Raw genomic sequence first — 21,353 nt, forward strand, 5'->3', positions numbered from 1 at the left:
CGGCCCGCGCGCCCCGGCGGCCCGGCCAGGGGGAGGGGCGCTGGCGGCGGCGGCGCCTCCCGCCCGGGGTGAGCGGCGCGCGAGGCGGCCCCGCGGCACAGAGCGCCAAGCGGGGAGGCAGGGCTGGAGCACAGACGGCCGACGCGCGGCGCGGCTGCCATGGGCGCGCACTGACCCGCTGCTCAGCGCGGACTTCCTCGGCGGCGCGGAGCTCCCCGGCTGGCGGTGCGTCTCCTCGGTCACCATGAAAGGTAGGGCGGGCTTCGGGGCGCGCAGGAGGGGGCGAGGTGCCAAGTTTCTGTGCGCGGAGACCCGGGGGAGACCCGGTGCTGGATTTGGTGCGCGCATCCTGGGGGGCGCCCCCGGGTCTCGGGAGTCGGATACCGCCGGAGATCTCGGGGTTGGGTATTTGAAGCCGGCAAGTACTGCCCTCCCCACCGTGTCTCAACAAAGTAGTTTGAAGCCCCAAGTCGTTGTTTACGGATTCCAGTTCCCAACTTTTTAATTGAAAAAATACGCCCAGGAGAGTGGAGGCACCATCACTCCCCACCCTGCCCCCCCTAGTTCGTTCTGCGCCCTGGCGCACGCCCCACTCTCTCCAAGGTCCCTTTCCCTCCCCGCCGTTGCCGCTTCCCCGTCTGAGAAGTCGACGGGTGTTTTCTCCCGGACTCGGGATGTTCTCGGTGCGCCCTCCCCACATCTGGCAATGATTAGGTGCCCGCGGAGTTCAGCTGGCTCGGGAAGTGCGTTTGGCATCTTTCTCCATTAGCCCCACTGGCTGGAAAATCACCGCCCTCGGTTTCGCGTCCCTTCCATGTGCCCGCCTGCGGAGCTGTGCCCACGTGTGATCAGGGGCGACACAGTCCCCCGGGAGGTGTCCACCGCAGGCGGGTTTGGGGAAGTGTCAGATGCTATCGCATCTTTTAGCGATTAGTGCTTCTCAGGGAAGCCGTCTGTTGAGTAGAAAACGAAGATCTGTCAACAGAATGTCGATCTGTATGTGAGATAAATAATCACAGCAGAGGTATCGTTTGGAGATGGGCCGGCGTGGTGTTTACACAAGACTGGAATCCTGGATTTGTGCTAGGATAGGGCTGCCGTCTATAGGGTCACACAGAGTCGGACACGACTGAAGTGATTCAGCAGCAGCAGCAACACATCTCGGTCCCTGCGCGGGCCGGACCGGAGTGAGGGGGCTCGGTTCAAGATGCCGTCTGACCGCTAGGACCGAGCGTCCAGCAGCCCGAAAACGCGCAATGCGACCTCTTTGACTTGCAAGCGTTGCTGATCCAGCCGCGCGCCTCGGGAGCCCCACAGACTTGGAAAGTAACTTTTGGCTCTAGGTTTCTCTCTGCAAGGCAGATCACGCTAAACAGTTCGGAGCGATAATGTCCTACCAATTAGCTCTGTTTCCAGGGGAGTTCTGTGTCCTTCTCTGGAGACCCTGGGAAGGAAGGGGACAAAACGCCAGGTGGAAAGGGTCCCTCCCCCGGGCCAGAGACACAGAAGACAGGATGCAACGCAAGAGACACACAACTCAAGAGACACAAAAGACAGGATTTCAAAACGCAGCGTGTGTGCGTTCCTTCTCTCTACATCTCAGTTTCTCTTCTCTCATTTACATTCTAGGAAAGGCGCACTTAGCCAGCACTGATTAAGGGATCTTCCCAGAATGGCAAGAGTTCACGCGGCTAAGCTTTGCTCTGGTTCTCAGTTACCATCATTTTAGCCAGAAGTTAATCTTCTCATTGCTGGTCACTGAGGCCAGGAGGTTTTGAACTTTTGGAAAGATAAGCCAGCTCCTCATTTCGTCAGCTCCCATGTGGCTTCTTAAACCCTGAAAATCTAGTTATGCTTTTGACTGGGTCAATGACTGTTACTGCAGTTTGGGTATTTTTTTCAATGTTAATTCAAATCTGTAATGGAATACATACCTACAGGTTATATGTATGTATGCTGTGTGCTGAGTCACTTTAGTTGTTGTGTCCAGCTGTTTTCGACCTCATGGACTGTAGCCCACCAGGCTCCTCTGCCCATGCGATTCTCCAGGCAAAAATACTGGAGTAAGGAACCATTCCCTTCTCCAGGGTTTTTTCCTGTCCCAGGGATCAAACTGAGTCTCCTTTGTTATAGGCAGATTCTTTATGGTCAGAGTCACCAGGGAAGTGTATATATATATATATATATGACTTATATACATATGGCTTATACTACATTCTAGACCAGCTAGCACACTGCTTGGAGAAGGCTCATTGCTTATCCTCTGTGGTCTGGGCACTGCCTCAACACCCCACTTACCTTCTGCCCCAATAGGTGAAGGGGACTGAGGGGCTGAATTCCTGGGGAGGCTAGTCACTTTGAAGGCCTCTTTTAAAACGAAATGTTCTGTGAGAGATTTGCTTACCAACAATTGCCATAGAATTTGTGTTTGTCTGGTTTGTGAGGTGGGGAAGGTAGTAGACAGTAATGTTTTTTCAGTACCTACTAAGTGCGCCGGTATGCTCCACCCTCTACAAACACTTTATCAGTGAACCCTCTCAAACACCCTATAAGATAGACATTTTAACCCCTACACCATAGATATGGAAACAGTCCAGAAGAAATAGAAACCAGCAACAAGGGGGGTAGTAGGCATCTAAAAACAAGCTTGGCCAGGTTCCCTGTGAGTCTTGGAGAGACCTAGGACACCAGATAGAACCCCTGGACTGGAAGAAAAGTGATTCTCAGATGATTAAGTAGCCAAGGAACTCGAAGCTGGTGCAGCAGCCAGGAAGGAATGGAGCCAAGAAATCAGACACAAGCCTTCTGAAGCCAAGCAGAGTATGTTTTTAGCCAAAAAAAGAAAGCTGCTTTTACCAAGTAGAATTATTTGGACAATTTGTCATAGGTAACCAACACAGAATTTTCCTTGGGTTAGTAATTATGTCATAAAGCAATGAACTCATTATGTTTAAGCCAATTTGCATTAGTATTTGATTTCTCTAAGTGATTGATAGAAGTCTGTGACAGACCTTGCAAATGCTTAAAATTGAAGTGTTAACCCAAAACATTCTTTAGCCAAATAGAAAATTAGTGGACATCTTAGAAACTACAGAAGTTTATTTGTCAAGGCAAAAATTCAGCTACTATGCAAGTCAGATGCCTTTTCAAGGCACTTATTTGACTTTCTAATTCTGATTTTTAAACTTGGGATATAGCCTTTGTAAAAACCCAGGCCTTTGGAGTCTAATTCCAAGACTTCGGTGAGCCACAGCACCACCTATCTGTTGCATTCAGCAAATATCTGTCTCTTATTTCTTCCTTCTCTAGAGTCCCAAGTAGAAAAATAATGACATCATTAAACATTTTCCGGAAGAAAATTACTTGCCCTGTTGCTGGAATACTTTAAGTGTTCCACAGTGATTAAAACATGAAGTTGGTTTTAATTTATTTCTAATTACATTTTCAATTAGCTGTACTGCACCATAAATTTCATGGTTTTTAATATTCACACTCTTTATGAAGGAATCTGACCCCTCTAGAGTTAGGTGTGTCATTAAGAAATCACATTTCTAGTTCTGGAAGTTGGGAGTATTGGTGAGTTTTAATGCAGTAGCACTTGTTACTTAAGAGATGGCCTGCAACAACCACCAGGTCACAGGACCACATTGGTTCAAACCACTGTTCTAATTTAATGCAGGGAGGATGTCAGTGCCATTAAAACATAGTGTCCAACTGCTTATATTTATGCTTTTGTGTGTAAACATTTCTGAAATGCTATCTGGCAATGATACTTTTAAAAGGTGCTAGTAAGCAGTGTATTTCTACTCCCTGTTTTCCCAGACCGGCAGTCTCTTGGCTTTCTAGGTGCCTAAGATGTCTTGTCCTTAACTGGGATAAGCAAACACTTGTATAGGTTCTGACTGCTTTTAACATTGAAAGAATCATGTTTTCTGCAGGAAAATGGAAACAAAGTGAGGTCTTTTTCCTTTCACTGTTTGGGAATTGAGGCTTGTTTTCCTCTGGAAGACAAATTTGCAACCCAGTTACACTATTGACTTTTCATTAGTTTGAAGATGCTTGACATTCCTAATCTGAGGTTTAATTATTGCTAAGTATATATCTTCCCAGTGGTCTCCTATGCAATTTCCCCCGATTGTTCCCATCCCCTGACCCTCACCCCCACCGCAACCATGTGGCTTATTCAACAATAATGGTGTGAATGAGAAAAGCTGGCAGATGATAACTTCTAAGCTATAGCATAATTCTAATTTTCTGAATTCATGCTTATTTTTATTGAAGCGTTATTTCAAAACTGTTGGTGCAGCTGCTGCCTAAAGTAAGTTAAATGGCCTTCAAAGTGTTTGTTTTCAAATGAGAACATAGACATTTAAAATTTAGTGATAGCAAAATGTTATTCCTCGAGCGAACCTAGCATGTGAGTGATCTCTTAGGAGGAAGTCCGATTCATGTCTTCCCACTAAGGGAAAAAGTGGTTAGGTGCCGGGTGGGCTTTCCAGATGGCACTAGTGGTAAAGAACCTGTCTGCCAACGCAGAAGACGTAGAAGACGCAGGTTCGATCCCTGGGTTGGGAAGATTCCCTGGAGAAGGAAATCCATTCCAGTTTTCTTCCCTGAAGACCCCCACGGACAGAGGAGCCTGGCAGGCTATAGTCCACAGGGTCACAAGTAGTCGGACACAACTGAGGCAACTTAGCACACATGCATGCATAAGGAGCCCAGAATGGTGGCAGAGTGTAGCCTTTCTCCTTTTGAGGGGCAAATCAGAGTGAAAAGAATCGGGCAGTTGGGGGTCAGGGGACAGTGTTCTAGGTCACTTAGGTGATCATCTGTGAAAAGCGTCTACCCTCACCGTGGGTCAGCTGTAACCAGTCTGGTCCTGCCTTTCCGTCTTTTGCTCTTATGCCACTCTGAAGGCACAGACTCTCTCAGATTCTGGAATTCCTCTCTATGCCCTGGAGGCAGGGAGCTGGGTTGTGAGTGGGAAGATAAATGCTGGGAACTTATTAAAACATTTGTTAAGTCCCTACCGTGTGCCACAGTGCATAGATGCTGAGTGAGCAGAGTAGAAGAGGTCCCCTCCTGTCTGGCCTTAGACCTTAATAACGTGGCATCAAAGGTCTGAAGAAACTGCTGTGCTCTTCAGCCAGTCACTGGAGGAACCTCTCTAGGCTGGAGCTCCTGCAGAGATAAGGCACATTCCAGGGTTGCTGCCCTTTGTAGAATTTATCTGCTGGGAGGTTTTCTTGTGACTGATTGAATGAGTGTGAATGGCTTGCTGAAGTCATTGACTCTGCAAACAGCCCCTGTGCTGTCTTGCTGACAGGTTTGCCTTCAGACAGTGTAGCACTGTCAGAATTGCTTTTCAGGAACAGACTTAACCACCAATGATCAGCAATAATGATGATGATGATGATAACAATAAATAAACACCTTAACAAGGGATAGGAAGGTTTTGACATTCCTCATAGAACCTTCACTCTTTACTACTGATAGCATGGTTTCTAATCACACCAGTCATCCAAAGCTTGGGGAAGACAACTATTCAATCAAGCAGTAATTTGATTTCTATTTAAGTGAATGATGTTTGAAGGGCCCAAACCAAAATAGTACCCTGAACAGGTCCTGCTGATTGCTTAAGGGACCTTTGAAATTATATAGCAGTGAAAGCAGAAATGAGTAATCCCAAATTAAAATTCCAAAGAGAGTCCAGGAGCTTTCTTAACCCTTGAATTTATCACAGTCCATCAATACTCTTAAAAATTATTAAGGAAAGATGTTTTTCAACATGGGAGATTAAAAATTAATTTATTTATTGGAATTGGACATATTAAATATGACATGCTTCCTGAGTCATTTGGGATGAAAATTCTTTGTTTTGTGAAGTCATAAACACTTGCCTAAGAGGTTGGACATTTGACATTCTGCGTGCAAAAACTAACTTGTCATTGGTTTGTGAAAATATCTGCACTTTTGAGGCCTAAGTCTCTTAGTTATGACATAGAAATGTTTGGAAAGTAGCTGATATATGTATATATGACATTATTCGAAGGCAAAGTATCCAAATTTATATTCTAAATTTATAATCCAAAGTATTAATAGATATTGATACTTTAAAATATGCCTATCTCAAAAAATGTAATTATACGTAGTGTTCCCAGGAGTGGAACCTGACGATTTCAGTGTGGTGAGGAGTGTGGGCTCTGAAACCAGAGGGCCTGCTGACCACATATATACTCGTTAATCTCCTGGGCCCCTCAGTTTCCTCATCTGTCAAATGGGGGGATAATAATGACATATACTGGATGCCGTTTTTTTCTATTTTTTGAGGATTATATAGGTTAGTTTAGCTCAGTTGTTTAGAGTGGTGTCTTGCACTTAAGGAGAACTCAAGATATTTTAGGTTTTGGAACACTGTATAATTGTGACTTACTGTTTATTCCAGGCAGGAATGTAATTGCCAATTATGAACCATTTATGTTACGTTAATCAAGTGATATGGGCTTCCTTGGTGGCTCAGCGGTAAAGAATCTGCCTGCCAATATCCAAGGGGATACCCAAAATATTTAGCAACCCAGGTGACACTCTATTGAGGCCATGGTTCTCACAAATGCCTGCATGAAAGCCACTCCCCTAGAGCAGTGGCCAGTGGAGGGTGGCTGTGGACTCCAGGGGCCAGTGGGCACTGGGTATTTGGCCCCAGGGGTGCCCTCCTCTCCTCCTCCCCCACTGGGCCAGCTATAGTAGGTGGGTGGTGGGACACACAAGACCAACTTGCAGGAATGGTGCTTGCCGACTGGTTTGGAAGCCGTTAAAGATCTTGAGAGCCCGGGGGACCACTCTGTTCTGTTCTAGTGGTGATGATGCTACTAAAGAAGCCGGGGCTCCTTTCTCAGGGTGGAGACAGGACAGGGTGAATGGCAGCGCTGAGCCCAGCTTGTTAAGTTTGCATTCAGCCTTGCCTCTGTCCACGGTCCTTCAACCTGGCTCCTGAAAGTGCCTGAACTTGTTCTGATCAACATGGCATTTGCCAGAAGCTACCCAGTGCAGCCATGAAGGCTGGGAGCCCGGATCTTCTGTGCGGTTGCTCCAGGGTGAACTCTGCGTGCTGGCTCTTTGGACCCGGGGAGCTTTTCCAGTCGTCAGTGTCTGTTGGACTGGTGGGCTTTTTTTTTAGTCTACCTGACTTTTATCTTCCCTACATGTTTCCTTGCTTTGTTTGTTTGATTTTTGTTCTTTCTTTCTTTTTTTTTTTTTGTTTATCAAAGTTAGAGATGCACATAGTTTAGAGAGTCAAAGAACATCCTATTTATTATGAAAAACAGCAATTTCCTGCCCAGCCCACTTCATTTTATCATTTTCAAGTCCCCAGAGGCAACCTCCTGAGAACATTTTTTGCATTTGATTTTGGCATCGGCTTTTCTTTCAGTTCTCTACCGATGCCTAGAAGACAGAATCCCCAAGCTGTCGCTTCAAATAACAGCTGTTTATTTGCTCACAACTCTGCGATTCAGGCTGGTCTCTGCCTCCTGAGGTGTTGACTGGGCTAGAGCATCCTGGGGAGGCTGGACGGGCCAAGGCCTGGCCGGGCTCTCCCCTCCCCATCACAGTCTCTCATTCCCCAGGGATCCCCTCTCACCAGATCACCTCTGGTCCAGCAGGGTGCCTGGATATTTCCCAAGGCAGCCAACTGCCTAGGGGGTGAGAACAGAAGCTGAAGAGCAGAGGTCTTGGAGAAGACCTAGGCCCCAAGGTCACACACTGCTACTTCTGGCGAATTCCATTGGCCACAGCGAGTCACAAGGTCCTCCCAAATTTAAGAGAATGGATATGAACTTTCACGTGGAGGGGTGGAAAGAGATGTTGGAAGTTCTTAATGTGGACAAGCTCCTATAGCCCCATGTCCTTAAGTGACATGGGAGTCTTAACCTCTGGGTGGCCAGTGAAGCCCCCCAGAGCGGGGGCAGTCTTCATTTATGGCAGTCTTCATTTTCACTGGGCTTCCCAGGCAGTAAAGAATCCTCCTGCAATGCAGGAGATGCAGGTTTGATCCCTGGGTTGGGAAGATCCCCGGAGAAGGAAATGGCAACCCACTCCAGTATTCTTGCCTGGGAAATCCCATGGACAGAGGAGCCTGGCAGGCTACAGCTCATGGGGTCTCAAAGAGTCATTTTTATTATTTTAATTATTATTGTTATTATTTTGGTTTGGGGCGTTATATATTGACTTCCGTTTATAGCAGATGAGGATTCAGTTCTCCTGCCCTTCACCTCCACCTGACTACTATCATGGATACCTCCTGATGCCCCTCATCATCCCAATATAGTTGTATCACAATCTGGACTAGATCAATATTTGGGGTTTATATTAATAAGATGTGCGTCTGTGTGTGCTGAGTCGCTTGCAGTCATGTCCGACTCTTTGCAACCCTATGGACTGTAGCCTGCCAGGCTCCTCTGTCCATGGGATTCTCCAGGCAAGAATACTGGAGTGGGCTGCCATGCCCTCCTCCAGGGGATCTTCCCCACCCGGGGATCAAACCCGCGTCTCTTACGTCTCCTACACTGGCAAGTGGATTCTTTACCACTAGCACCACCTGAGTTTCTGTAATATGCCACAGATGTGCTAGCTGCTGAGGGGACAACGTGATAAATGTCCCGTTTTGAGAGGGCTTTCCATCTGCGGGAAGTCAAAACCAGAACAGGAATGTAAGACAGATGGAGATAATTGCTGTCACACTGATACAGAGGGGGTTGCAGGGCAAGGAGAGGTAAATTCTAACCACGGGGATATTGCACAACTTGGTCCACAGATTGATTGGGACATGTTAATATGTATGACTCTCAGTTCTCCAAGCCAACTAAACTAAACTTCACTTGAACTCATGGTACTCTGAAATCAGTGATGCTCAAAGAATGTCAGGAAGAATTCTGTTCAGTGTTCTCCGTCACGAAACCTCTGGCCAGCGTGGCTCTGTGCCAGTTACCAAGGAAAGTAAATAAATAAAAATCATATTTTGAAATAGACAAGCAAAAGTCATGTGGCCCGTAGGTATTGCAATAAAAATGCTGTAGTACATCTGTGTCAGCCGAGAAAGTACGTGCTTGTAGATATAAATCTTCAATTAAACACATTTTGTTATTTAGGATGTTAAGGTTTCTTCCCTGCAGGCTAACTGCTGTCAGAAGCAGGGATTGAGTTCTGGCCATTGCAGAACTGAGAGGCCTTAAATCTTAACAAAATCCTTGCTCATGTCAAAGTGTAGCAATTGCATGACATAGATTATGTCACAGACAGATTTTGAGAAGTGGCAGGTTGCAAAGGTGACTAGATCCTTGAGAGGGAATATCCTTATTTGAACCCATCAGCTCTGCGGGCCCCTGAGACTGCAAAGAAAATCTGGGGGGCTTCCCTGGCCACCCAGAGGTTAAGACTCCAAACTTCCAATGCAGGCAGTGAGGGTTTGATCCCTGGTTAGGGAACTAAGATCTCACATGCCACAATTGTTGTTCAGTCCCTAAGCTGTGTCTGACTCTTCATGACCTCATGGACTGCAGCCCGCCAGGCTTCCCTGTCCTCTGCTGTCTTCTTGAGTTTGCTCAAATTCATGTGCATTGAGTTGGTGATGCCATCCAACCATCTCATCCTCTGCTGCCCCTTCTCCTTGTGCCTTCAGTCTTTCCCAGCATCAAGGTCTTTCCCAATGTGTTGGCTCTTCGCATCAGGTGGCTGAAGTATTGGAGCTTCAGCTTCAGTATCAGTCCTTCTAGTGAATATTCAGGGTTGATTTCCTTTAGGATTGACTAGTTTGATCTCTTTGCCGTCCAAGGGACTCTCAAGAGTCTTCTCCGGCTCCACAGTTTGAAAGCCATCAATTCACATGTGGCGAGGCGTGGCCTAAGATGACTTTTATAAAAGAAAAGAAAATCTGGCCTGCACTTAGCCTGGGTCCACTGAGTGTGAGGAAAGGGTTTTGAGAACAAAATATAACCTTGCACATGAGATCAGGCTGTTTGTCTTCCTCAAACCCATGTGCCAGCCATGTGGGTCCTGTGGTAGCCTTTTGCCCTCTCAGATGGTCAGGCACTGGGGAGGGCTGACCTTGCCTCCTCTCTCCTATGGCTTCTATAGTTCGATGTGGGCCATCTACACAGCCACAAGCCCTGGCAGCTCCTGCTTCTTCCTCTTTTTCCATTCCTAAAATGAATCACTCCATCACCAGCCTGAATCATCTGGTAAGGACACAGCTGGGGACTCTGACAAGGGGCTATGCACCACCCCCACCTTAATGGAATGTCTACCTGCCCAATGTGACCCAGCTTTTAAGGATATGAAAAGTCAACTCTTGTAAATACATCGAATGAAACAAAGTTGAACCATTTCTCTCTTTTAGGCATGTCCCAGAGTCTAATAGTTCCAAAACCACAATGAATTTTCAAGAAGGGATATGGTATACTGTGTTTCCCCCAAACTCTCTTTTTCCTTCCAAAGAACAAATGTTAAGAAAGATTAAGATGTTTCTCCAAGACACCTTCCCTGATAATCCCAATAATTTGTTCTCTGGGTACTTTGTACCTTGAGTATCTCAGATGATTTAGTACCTTTTTGTAGAGTTGAATGAAATAGAGATTTATATTCTTTTAGTGGCTGCTATGGGGCTTCCCAGGTGGCGCTAGTGGTAAAGAACCCTCCTGCCAGTGCAGGAGACATGAGACATGTGGTTTCAATCTCTGGGGTGGGAAGATCCTCTGGAATAGGAAATGGCAACCCACTCCAGTGCGCTTGCCTGGAGAATCCCATGGACAGAGGAGCTTGCCGGGCTACAGTTCATGGGGTCGCAAAAAGTCAGACGTGACTGAGTGACTGAGCACATAAGAATTTCTCAAGCTTTACATTGCCGTATGTAAAACAGATAACCAGTGGGAATTCGCTGAGTGATGCAGGGAGCTCAAACCTGGTGCTCTGTGACAACTTAGAACGGTGGGATGGGCTGGGAGGTGGGAAGGAGATTCAGGAAGGAGGGGCCATATGTATGGCTGATTCATGTTGATGTATGGCAGAAACCAACATGATATTGTAAAGCAATTATTCTCCAATTAAAAATTAAAAGAAATTAAAAAAAATTTTAATCAAAAAAAAAAAGTTTCTCATCCTCTTGGGATGCAGGTTAAGTCGAGCAACAGGACATCCTCTTTGAGTCCTATTAGGGGTCGCCCTTAAAGCCTTTGTTTCCTTGAAATGTTAATGGGTTGTTGTAGGTTAATTTGGAGGCCAGCACTGAATTGCTTTAATAATAGAAGTCTGAGACGTTTGAAGTTCCCAGGGAAATTTCAGGAAGGAGAGAGGAGTCAGGCAGACTAAAAATGCTGCATGGGAAAAAGACCAGAGAGGAAAAAGAAAACAAACAAACAAACTAAATGGTAGGTCTGCTGAAAAGATGCTTTGGGGAGAACACTAATTTTTAAGCTGTTTGCTACTGGAAGCACAGCACAAGCTGCTTTTTTGTCTCCGCAGTGAGATTGTCACTGGTGGATCCTTGGCCCACAACCTGTGCATGTGAGTGGATTCTTATGTGGTCGTGGCTCCACGGTAGAGGGGCTGGAGCTGCCAGGGGAAACTGACGCCTGGGTGGCTTGTTACCTATACTAATGTCCCATCAACTCCCCTGGTCTATAAGCAGTGACTGAGTGAATAAGCGCGTGGGTTTCTAAGCTGAAGCAGCAGATAATGGTTTCTCTCTCCCTCATTTTTTTTGGCAGTGTCACATGGCATGTGCAATCTTAGTTCCCTGATGAGGGATGGCACCTGCGCCCTCTGCATTGGAAGTGTGGAGTCTTAACCTTTGGACTTCCAGGGAAGTCTCCCAAGGGTTTCCCTTTAAGTGACACTAGATCAGACCTCACAGATATCAATGAGAGAATTACTTAGGAAAGTGGGCACAAGCTAGGGGCTTAATATGTCTTTGGTGAACTAACCAATCACCAAGTCAGTGAGAAAAAGGCTCTCTTCTTTTGGTTGTAAGCACATTCTTCCATCTAGAAAGAACGAAAGCTTTAATCCTTGACAGAAGATGACTTGAATTATGAAACCCAGGATTTCTAGGTTCCAAGCAAGTCTCTTCCTTGTTCACTAAATAAGGAAACATGGTAAAACACAGAGATTTCTGACTTCTCCATGGTCTTAGGAGTAGTTCTTTTCTTACACTTTTCATAACAGTGTTTTCATAAGACTTCATGACAGACTAGTGTGCTGATGTTCAGCATGTTGTGTGGGATATCTCACACACCTTGGTTTTTCCACAGCATTTCCAAGTTCAGTTATAACTAGGTCCTGAGTCCCATTGTTGGCTGAAAAAGATAATCATAGAGGCTTTACTTCCCCACTATGTTTCTTTTTTCTTTGAAAGCCTATCAGCTTCTTAAGGGAAGGGACCATGTCTCACTCATTTCTGTAGCCCCACTGCCTGACAGTCTCCGGTCCATAGTGAGCGCTGAGTCAGCACTTTTGAACTGAACTATATGTGGGTGGAGGGAAGCTGATTGCTGGAGCAGTGGTGGTGACCAGCTCAAGAATAATTGGTTACACAATAGCCAAGACACGGAAGCAACCTAAATGTCCATCAACAGAGGAATGGATAAAGAAGACGTGGTGTGTGTGTATATATATTTATATAATAGAATATCACACAGCCATTAAAAAGAATGAAATAATGCCATCTGCAACAACATGAATGGACCTAGAGAGTGTCATGCTAGGTGAAGTAAGTCAGGCAGAAAAGGAAAAATGTCATATGTCATCTCTTATATGTGGAATTTAAAAAGAAATTATACAAATGATCTTAACTTACAAAACAGAAACGGATTCACAGACTTAGAGAACAAACATGTTTACCATGGGGAAGGATGGGCAGATGGGGAGATGGGATAGTTAGGGAATTTGGGGATTGACATGTACACTCTGCTATAATGGATAACCAATAAGGACCTACTTTATAGCACAAGGAGCTCTGTTCAATGTTATATGGCAACCTGGAAGGGAGGGGAGTTTGGGAGAGAATGGATACATGTATATATATGGCTGAGTCCCTTCGCTTTTCACTTGAAACTATCACAACATTGTTTGTTAATTGGCTATACCCCAACACAAAAAATTTTAAAAGAAGGAAGTGAAGAAAAAGAAGTATTCCTTTAGAGACTTTCCTCGTGGTCCCATGATTAAGACTTTACCTTCCAATGCAGGGGATGTGGGTTTGATCCCTGATCGGGGAGCTAAGATCCCACATGTCTTGGGACCAAAATACCAAAACATAAAATAGAAGCAGTATTGTGGCAAGTTCAATATAGACTTTAAAAAATTGGAGTGTTTTTATCCTATTGTTCATTGCAGCACTATTGACAATAGCTAGAACATGGAAGCAACCTAGATGTCCATCAACAAATGAATGGATAAAGAAGCTGTGGTACCTATATCCAATGGAATATTACTCTGCCATAAAAAGGAATGTGTTTGAGTCAGTTCTGATAAGGTGGATGAACCTAGAATCTATTATACAGAGTGAAGTGAGTCAGAAAGAGAAATATAAATATCATATTCTAACACACATATACAGAATCTAGAAAAATGGTACTGAAGAATTTATTTACAGGGCAGCAGTGGAGAAACAGAAATAGAGAATAGACTTACAGACATGGGGGGAGGGCAGAAGAGGGTGAGATGTATGGAGAGAGTGACATGGAAACTTACATTGCCATATGTAAAATAGATAGCCAACAGGAATTTGCTTTATGGCTCAGGAAACTCAAACAGGGGCTCTGTATCAACCTCGAGGGGTGGGATGAGGAGGGAGGTTCAGGAGAGAGGGGATATATGCATACCTATAGCTGATTCATGTTGAGGTTTGACAGAAAACAACAAAATTCTGTAAAGCAATTATCCTACAATAAAAAAATAAATTTTAAAAAATTGAGTTTTTTTTTTTTTAAGTATCCTATAATCAGGTACACCCATACCTGACAAAAGTGTGAAATAAGAAGTTCATTATCAGTGTGATAAGGAATTGCATCATGACCACGTGAGGAGGAGTATTTAGGCTTTTGGTAGAAAGCATGGCTGACACAATAACACCCTTGTTGCCACAGTGGCCCCACCTTTAGGAATCCCCACAGCAAGGAAATCCACTTACTGGGAAACCATCCATCAGTCCCAGTTATCCATTGGAAGGAGAGTGGGGAAAGATTTGGCTATCCTTGCAGGAATCATGCTGGGCTCCTGAGATGCCACAGTAGGTAGAAGAGGTGACTTCACAGCCTGGCATCTGCACAGGAAAGCCCTAGGCTCAGTTATTGATGATAACTTGACCCTTTTGTCAGTTGATTATTCAGTCATTTATTCACCAAAATCTATTAAGCCCATGCTGTGACAGGGTTTTTCTGAGTAGTTCAAATGATAAAGAATCTGCCTGCAATGTGGGAGACCTGAGTTCGATCCTTGGATCGGGAAGATCCCCTGGAGAATGGAGTGGCAACCCACTCCAGTATTCTCATCTGGAGAATTCCATGGACAGAGGAGCCTGGTGAGCTATGGTCCTTGGGGTTGCAAAGAGTTGGGCATGACTGAGTGACTAACACTTCTGTGGCAGGCACCAGTCTAGATACATGGAATTTATTGATGAAGTCAGTAAAAAATGTTTTGCTCATGGGATGTGTAATAACACACACTTACACATAAATGAGAGTGACATCAGAGAGTAATATTAAAGTAGGACGATTTGACAGAGTGGCTGAGTGGTGGTCCAGAAAGGCATCTCAGAGGTACCATACCTCTGCTGAGACCTGAATTAGGAGGAATTGCCTAAAGAGCCAGAGGAAGAGCATTCCAGGCTGAGGGGACAGCCAGTGAAGGGACCCTTTGGTCTTTCTCCTGGTGTGCTCCAGGAGTGGGGAGCAGGGTGGGCGAGGGGAGGGTGGAGCAGGTGGAAACGGAAGTTGAGTCCAGCACTTCCGGTCTTACCAGGGTTAACGCTCTGTCTTCTCTTCCCCGTCTCCCCCCCGCAGACGATTTTGCAGAGGAGGAGGAGGTACATTCCTTCGGTTACAAGCGGTTTGGTAAGTTCTAGCAAAGCTTCGTTCCTTCTCTGTGCTCGATCTGGGAAATGGTAATGTGACTGTGGCCAGACCTTTGATGCACAAGAATATGCGTGGCTGTAAGGCCCAGTTCTGGTTGCATGTTGAGTTTCTGTATTAACAAGTAGGTGGTTTGTCACGAAATTGGAGGGTCGTGGGACAGGAGTTGCACCCAAGCGTGGTTGGGGAAGGGATGGGATGCTTAGGCAGCTCGCCGAATACAAACCAGATGGCCTAACAGGCACAACATGGTGGGGAAGGTCAATCTGTGACAAGACGGGCCTTTATCTGTTTTGAGATTTAGGAGACACCTTTTCCCTTTTTCCTCAAGGCCCATGCTCTTAACTTAGTCCTTGGTAAGGGAGAAGTGAGAGTAAGACTTTCTCCAGGAGCCCATCTAAACACCAGTGCGCTATGGTAGGCTGAACAAAGATACCCTCATTCTAAGCCCCAGAACATGAATGTGACCTTCTGTGGCAGAAAGCACTTTGCAGATGTGATTAAGTCAAGAGATTGAGAAGGGGATGTTATTCTGTATTATCTGGGTGGGCTCCAATTGTAGTCATAGGTATCCTTGTGAAAGGGAGGGAGAGGAAGATTTGACTGGAGAGAAGATGGGATGATGGGAACAGAGAGTGGTATGATGAGCACTGCAGAACGAGGAAGGGGCCACAGTCTGAGGGATGCAGGTGGCCACTAGCTGCTAAAAAAAGGCAAGGAAATAGATTTTCCATTCAGAGAACTTTGGTGGGAGTGCAGTCCCGCCACCATCTTGACTTTGGCTGATTGAAGCTCATCTCAGACTTTTGGCCTTTCAAACTAGAAGAGAAGACATCGGTGTTGTTTTAAGTCACCAGGTCTGCGGTGATGTGTCATAGCAGCCGCAGGAAACACATGCTAGCTCCTGTGTTCCTCGGCTGCTGTTCACGGATGGTCTTCTCTCTTTGACCACACTTTCCGGGTTCTGCAGTTTGGCATCAAACTGCCGATGAAAACATGACCAAAGTTCCAGAGACAGTTCAAAGGAACTGAGGTTTTTCTATCCAGCGTGTTTCTATGCCTGGGTTGGAGGAAATGCAGAAGGGTAGAGTGAAAGGGAATGAGGTCTCGAGAGTGTGTGTCTGTGAGAGAGAAAGAGACAATATGAAAGAGAATAAATCTACTTCCTGTTGCTTAAAAACAAAAAATCCTGGCCGGACTTTGATTAAAGTTAACATCCTCCAGCTGCTCTGGCTCTCTCACCGCTTTAGCATTTTTCCTTCTGGATATGCGCTTATGTATTTCTTTCTGGGAATAAAATAGGGTTTAATGTGGGAATGCAGTGGCATGGAGCCCATGGCCCCTCCATTCATGTGCTGACAGAGAGGCTCTGCCCACCATGCCCTCCCCTTCCCCCCACTACTGTTCTTTATCTGCACAATTACATGTTTCAGGATTAGTACCATGTGTCGGGCTGCTTTCCCATCCGTGGGTTCATTGAAGGTCATTATAGGAGTGAAGATGAAAGAAGACATAATAAAGGAGAGGAAAAGCAAAACAAAAATTAAAAGTTAGAAATAAGGAGGAAAATAAAACTTATAGAAATAAGGCAGAATAAATATTGACATGCCTGTATATTTTAGAATTCAGTAGATTGCAGATCTCTATGTGGAAATCAGTAGAAACATGAAGAGCCAAGAGAAAAGAACGACTTAAAGAGAAATTTTATTTAAAATTTAGTGACTCTGTAACTAGCTAGATGGGCAGGGGTTTGATGGATGACACAAAAGCATAGTAAGTTGCTGAAGGGATTTAATTTACGGTGGTTAAGTGATGTGTGGAAACTGCAAACTGATGACTCAGAGGGCAGACGTGATAACAATATACAAACACTGGAGAACGAGGGAGACATGGAGAGACTGATACCAAATGGCACTAGTAGAAGAACAGAGGGATGGAATGAAAATGGGAAACTTTGGAATGGACTGTGAGAGAGACATACAGAGTTTGACAGTTCTTGGGTTCAATTGTTAGGCACAGTGCTGGATATCCAGCATTGGGGTCAAGTAGAATTTGGAAGAGATTTTGCAGTGATTTGTATTGGCCTTTAATTTTATAGATAAGGAAGGTGAGGCCCAGGTAGATTAAGTCCTTGCTCAAGCAGGTTAACTGGAGCTGGGTTGGATGTCCATGGGGTCACAAAGAGTTGGACACAACTAAACCACTAACAAACATTGTCTAATTTTAGGTAAGTCTTGTTTGTGCAAATACAGTGGTTAAAACCTGAATTTAGACTGTAGATGAACCAGGGATTAATTATTTGCAGGATGTAGGGGCTACTATTTTAGCAAATTGTTATCTGGTAGCTTGCCTCCAAAATTATTTATGTATATTTATTCAGAAACATTTGCTACATAAAGACAAGGCTTGTTTACATAATAATATCATACTTTTTCAAATTCAGTACAGAATTATAATAGCAAAATGGGTGATCATCTCCAATAATCTCATATGTGATAATATTATTTTGGAATGGTCATCCCTTGTCTATTCAAGGATTCATTGTCACATTTTGGTTTCAACCCTGCTTCTTTTTTTCTTCCATATGTCTTCATTTCTTGGTTTGTTAGCCCCTTCCCCAAAGTTCTGGGCAGGTGTCTAGAGAAGAGATTGATTTAAGTCTGATGGGTTTGCCACTTATCTGCTCCTCTGATGAAAGCTCCAATGAGGGGAAACTTTGAAAGGTTAATGAAGTGAGCATTTTCAAATTTTCATCAGGTTCTGTGGGGCAGTGTTTCTTGGCCTCAGTGTGCAGAGCTAATTAATTTGGGATGTAACTATAGTTACAGCTTGGCAGGGTTCATTCTCTGGAACATTAGGTACCAGTATATCAGGTTTTATTTTCTATGGCTAGAACATGATATATATTACAATGATATCTTTCTACTTATTTCCCAGTTACTGTTTTCTTCAAAATATCACATGGTGGCTCTAGGATCCTTAATTAGCATAGTTTGCAGAAGAAGAAAGAGAATTTGCTCCTACTCTACAGGACAAATATGAATTCATAAAATTTGGAATTTTCAGCAAGTTGCTCCAAAAATAGCTTCTGAAACCTTCTGATTAGTCATGTGATTAACGTGAGTGCATTCAAGTTAAAAAGTTTTTTTTTTCCCATTAAAATGATAGAGTAGGAGGGAAGAAGAATGTCGTTTCAGCTCCAAGGAATAAGTGAATCCCAGTTCCATAGAAATAGAGAGATGTGGGGGTAAGTTCCTGATCCTGCTTTAACCCACATTAGAAATGATTGTAACAAATCCAGCTCACATTTGTGTATCACTTTTATCTTTTCAAAGAGCGTACTGATGTAGTTTTCCTTCACCAGGACTCCCTGAGGCTAACAGGCCAGGCATCATCTTTCCTATTTAATGGCTGTTTGTCCTCGTCTCTGGAGGCAGCAGGGTGCAATGGTTGGGTGTGTGGATGCTGGAACCAGGTGGGTGGTTCTGGATCTAAGTTTCAACACTCACCAACTGTGTGACCTTGGCAAGATGCTTGTCCAAAGCTGTAAAGTCTGGTTTATCACCTGTAAAGTTTGGGTTATCACAGGCCAACTCCATCAGGCTGATGTGGAGTTAAATATGCCTCTGGATACAATGGAATAGTACTTAGCCATAAAAAGGCATGAAATTGTGCCATTTGCAGAGATGTGGATAGGCTAGAGATTGTCATATAGACCTCAAGAGTGTCATATGGACTGTCATACAAAGTGGAAAAACTTCTCTTTTGAAGTTTTCAAAAGAGAAAAACATATTGTATGATATTGCTTATATGTGGAATCTAGAAAAATCATACAGATGAGCTTATTTGCAAAGCAGAAATAGAGACACAGATGTAGAGAACACTTATGGATACCAAGGGGGATGTGGGGGATGTGGGATGGATTGGGAGATTGGGACTGACATACATACATTACTGTGTTTAAAATGGGCTTCCTAGGTGGCGCTAGTGGTAAAGAAACTGCCTGCCAGTGCAGGGTTGGGAAGATCCCCTGGAGGAGGAAATGGCAACCCAGTCCAGTATTCTTGCCTGGAGAATCCCATGGACAGAGGAACCTGGTGGGCCACAGTCCATGGACTCCCAAAGAGTCAGACACAACTGAGCAACTAAGACTTTCACTTTTGCCCCTTTTCTGGGCTGGGCATAAGTGGGGCGCCAAGACTGACTTTGTTCCATTGGTTGCATCAGGTTTTCTCGTGTTATCTCTGGAATAGGACCTGGTATAATAATAGGGTTTCAGAAGTTATACTGATAGAGAAGTCGGAGCTGCATGGTTCCTTCCGCCTTGAATGTCATGGGAAGATTTAAGGGTTGACTATGAGCATCTGGGGACAGCTGGAAATATTTGTTGTTTGAAATATTTGTTGTTTGTGTTTGACAAACAAAGCTTTGGCCAAGATGCTTCTTGGGGCTCAGTTATAAGGAGCATTAATAGCTGTGAGAGAAAAGATTGCAAAAATGGCAAACTGAGAAATAGCAATAAGTACAAGGAAGCATATGCTGTGGAGAGGAACTCAAGTCTTTCCTAAAAACTAAGTGGAAAAATTCTCAGAGAACTACTGAAAAATTACAGAGAGGTAACAGTCCAAAATGGGTTTGCTGATGGCCCAGTGACTAAGACTGCACTCCCAATGCAGGGGCCCCAGGTTCGATCCCTGGTCAGGGAACTAGATCCCATATGTTGTAACTCAGAGTTCACAAGCAGCACAGCCGAATAAATCAATTAATGACAAAGTACCCACCCCCCAAAAACAAAAAGGAGTACCAGTTGCCTTTCCCTAAGTATATTTACCAGACTTTGTTCTTGAATTTTTTCAAGAAAAAGTGAGTTTTGTTTACCCGCAACTTCACAGACCTCCCTCTACCTGTAGTTTCATACAGGCTGGTCTTCCTCTTTTCCTTTCTTTCCTAGGACAATAATTTTGGATGAGCAAGAATATTTTTAACAGTTTAATCTGCACAGTGCAGGGCATGTGAGAGCAGCCTGAGAGATCTGTGTAGAATAGAAGAACCCAGGCCCAAGGAAATGGCAACCCACTCCAATACTCTGGCCTGGAGAACCCCATGGACAGAGGAGCCCAGCGGGCCGTAGTCCACGGGGTTGCAAAGAGATGGACACGACTGAAGGGACTTGGCATGCATGCACTGCCCCAGAAGACTTCCCTTACTCTGCTCCTTTTTTTATCATCACCCCACCCCAACCCATCCTTCAACAAGATAACACATGAAACTTCCAATCAGCGACTCTTGTTAAATCATGGAGCTGTGTCTTTGCAAGAGGGCTTGAGGCACTGAATGTCTAAAAGGACAGAGGGCCACTTTGGTCTTCTGAAAAATAGCAGCCCAGATATCCTTAGCCAGCTAGCCAGAAAGAAGTTTGCTTTCTGAAGCACATGGCGAGTTTCTGCTTTTGGGGGAGAGAAGAAGGTTGCAAGAGTTTACCAAGAAGATGCTGAATTATCTCAGGGAAGCTGCTCAAGATAAACACTTGGCTGCCTCCACTTCTGGTTGTTTGGGCTCGGGGACCAGGCTGCCTGTCTCTGCTCTCCCGGGACTCTTCCCAGAAGCCTGGCTGCATCTTTAGATCTGAAGAAGGCGCTGCTTTGAAGTTGTCCACCTCCAGTAAAAAGAAGGGATCTAGCATTCCTCTCAGCACAGACCAGCGGAGTTAACCCCTTTCCCTGATAAGAATGCCAGGAATTTCCATCATTTCCTGTAGGGAATGGCTAAAGGAGCCCAGCGTGAGGCTATCCTTTCAACGGCACCTTTTCCAAACATCTCTAAATGGAAAGGGTACAACTGCAGGCAAAGCGCTGACCCTGGCCAGAGATAAGTGATGATCGATGTGAGATGAGCATGGTGTCCCTGTGGGGTTCCTCATCAAAGCCGTTTGCCTCCCTGAGTGGCAGAGTCTTCTTTATGTGGCTTTGCAAGTCCTGACGGAGTTGATATTTCTGATTTTATAAGAATTTGGAGTCAAATGACATGTGGAGAAGTGGACACAGCAAAGAGATTCAGAATAGTTCACCTGGCCCCTCTCCCCCCGCCCCTCACTTGCAGGAAATCATCAGGGTTCCTGAGACCTGAGAAAGGGTTTTCTGGCTGTCATTTCTTTTCAATAATCTGAGGTTTCCTAATTTTTTTTTAATTTATTTTTTAATTGAAGGATAATTGCTTTACAGAATTTTGTTG

General features: G+C 44.8%; 1 protein-coding gene across 1 annotated transcript in view; it reads left to right on the plus strand.

Moving 5' to 3' along the window:
- Window positions 1–56: 56 nt before the first annotated feature.
- Window positions 57–21,353, plus strand: part of COLEC12 (collectin subfamily member 12) — a 176,431-nt gene continuing 155,134 nt past the window's right edge. The window contains exons 1-2 of the mRNA XM_040264700.1: window positions 57–251; window positions 15,054–15,104. Coding sequence (XP_040120634.1) covers window positions 245–251; window positions 15,054–15,104 — 58 coding nt within the window. The 5' untranslated portion in view covers window positions 57–244. The remainder of the gene's footprint in view (window positions 252–15,053; window positions 15,105–21,353) is intronic.

Source organism: Oryx dammah, unplaced genomic scaffold (genome assembly GCF_014754425.2).
Source record: "Oryx dammah isolate SB20612 unplaced genomic scaffold, SCBI_Odam_1.1 HiC_scaffold_22, whole genome shotgun sequence".
NCBI classification, from domain to species: Eukaryota; Metazoa; Chordata; class Mammalia; order Artiodactyla; family Bovidae; genus Oryx; species Oryx dammah.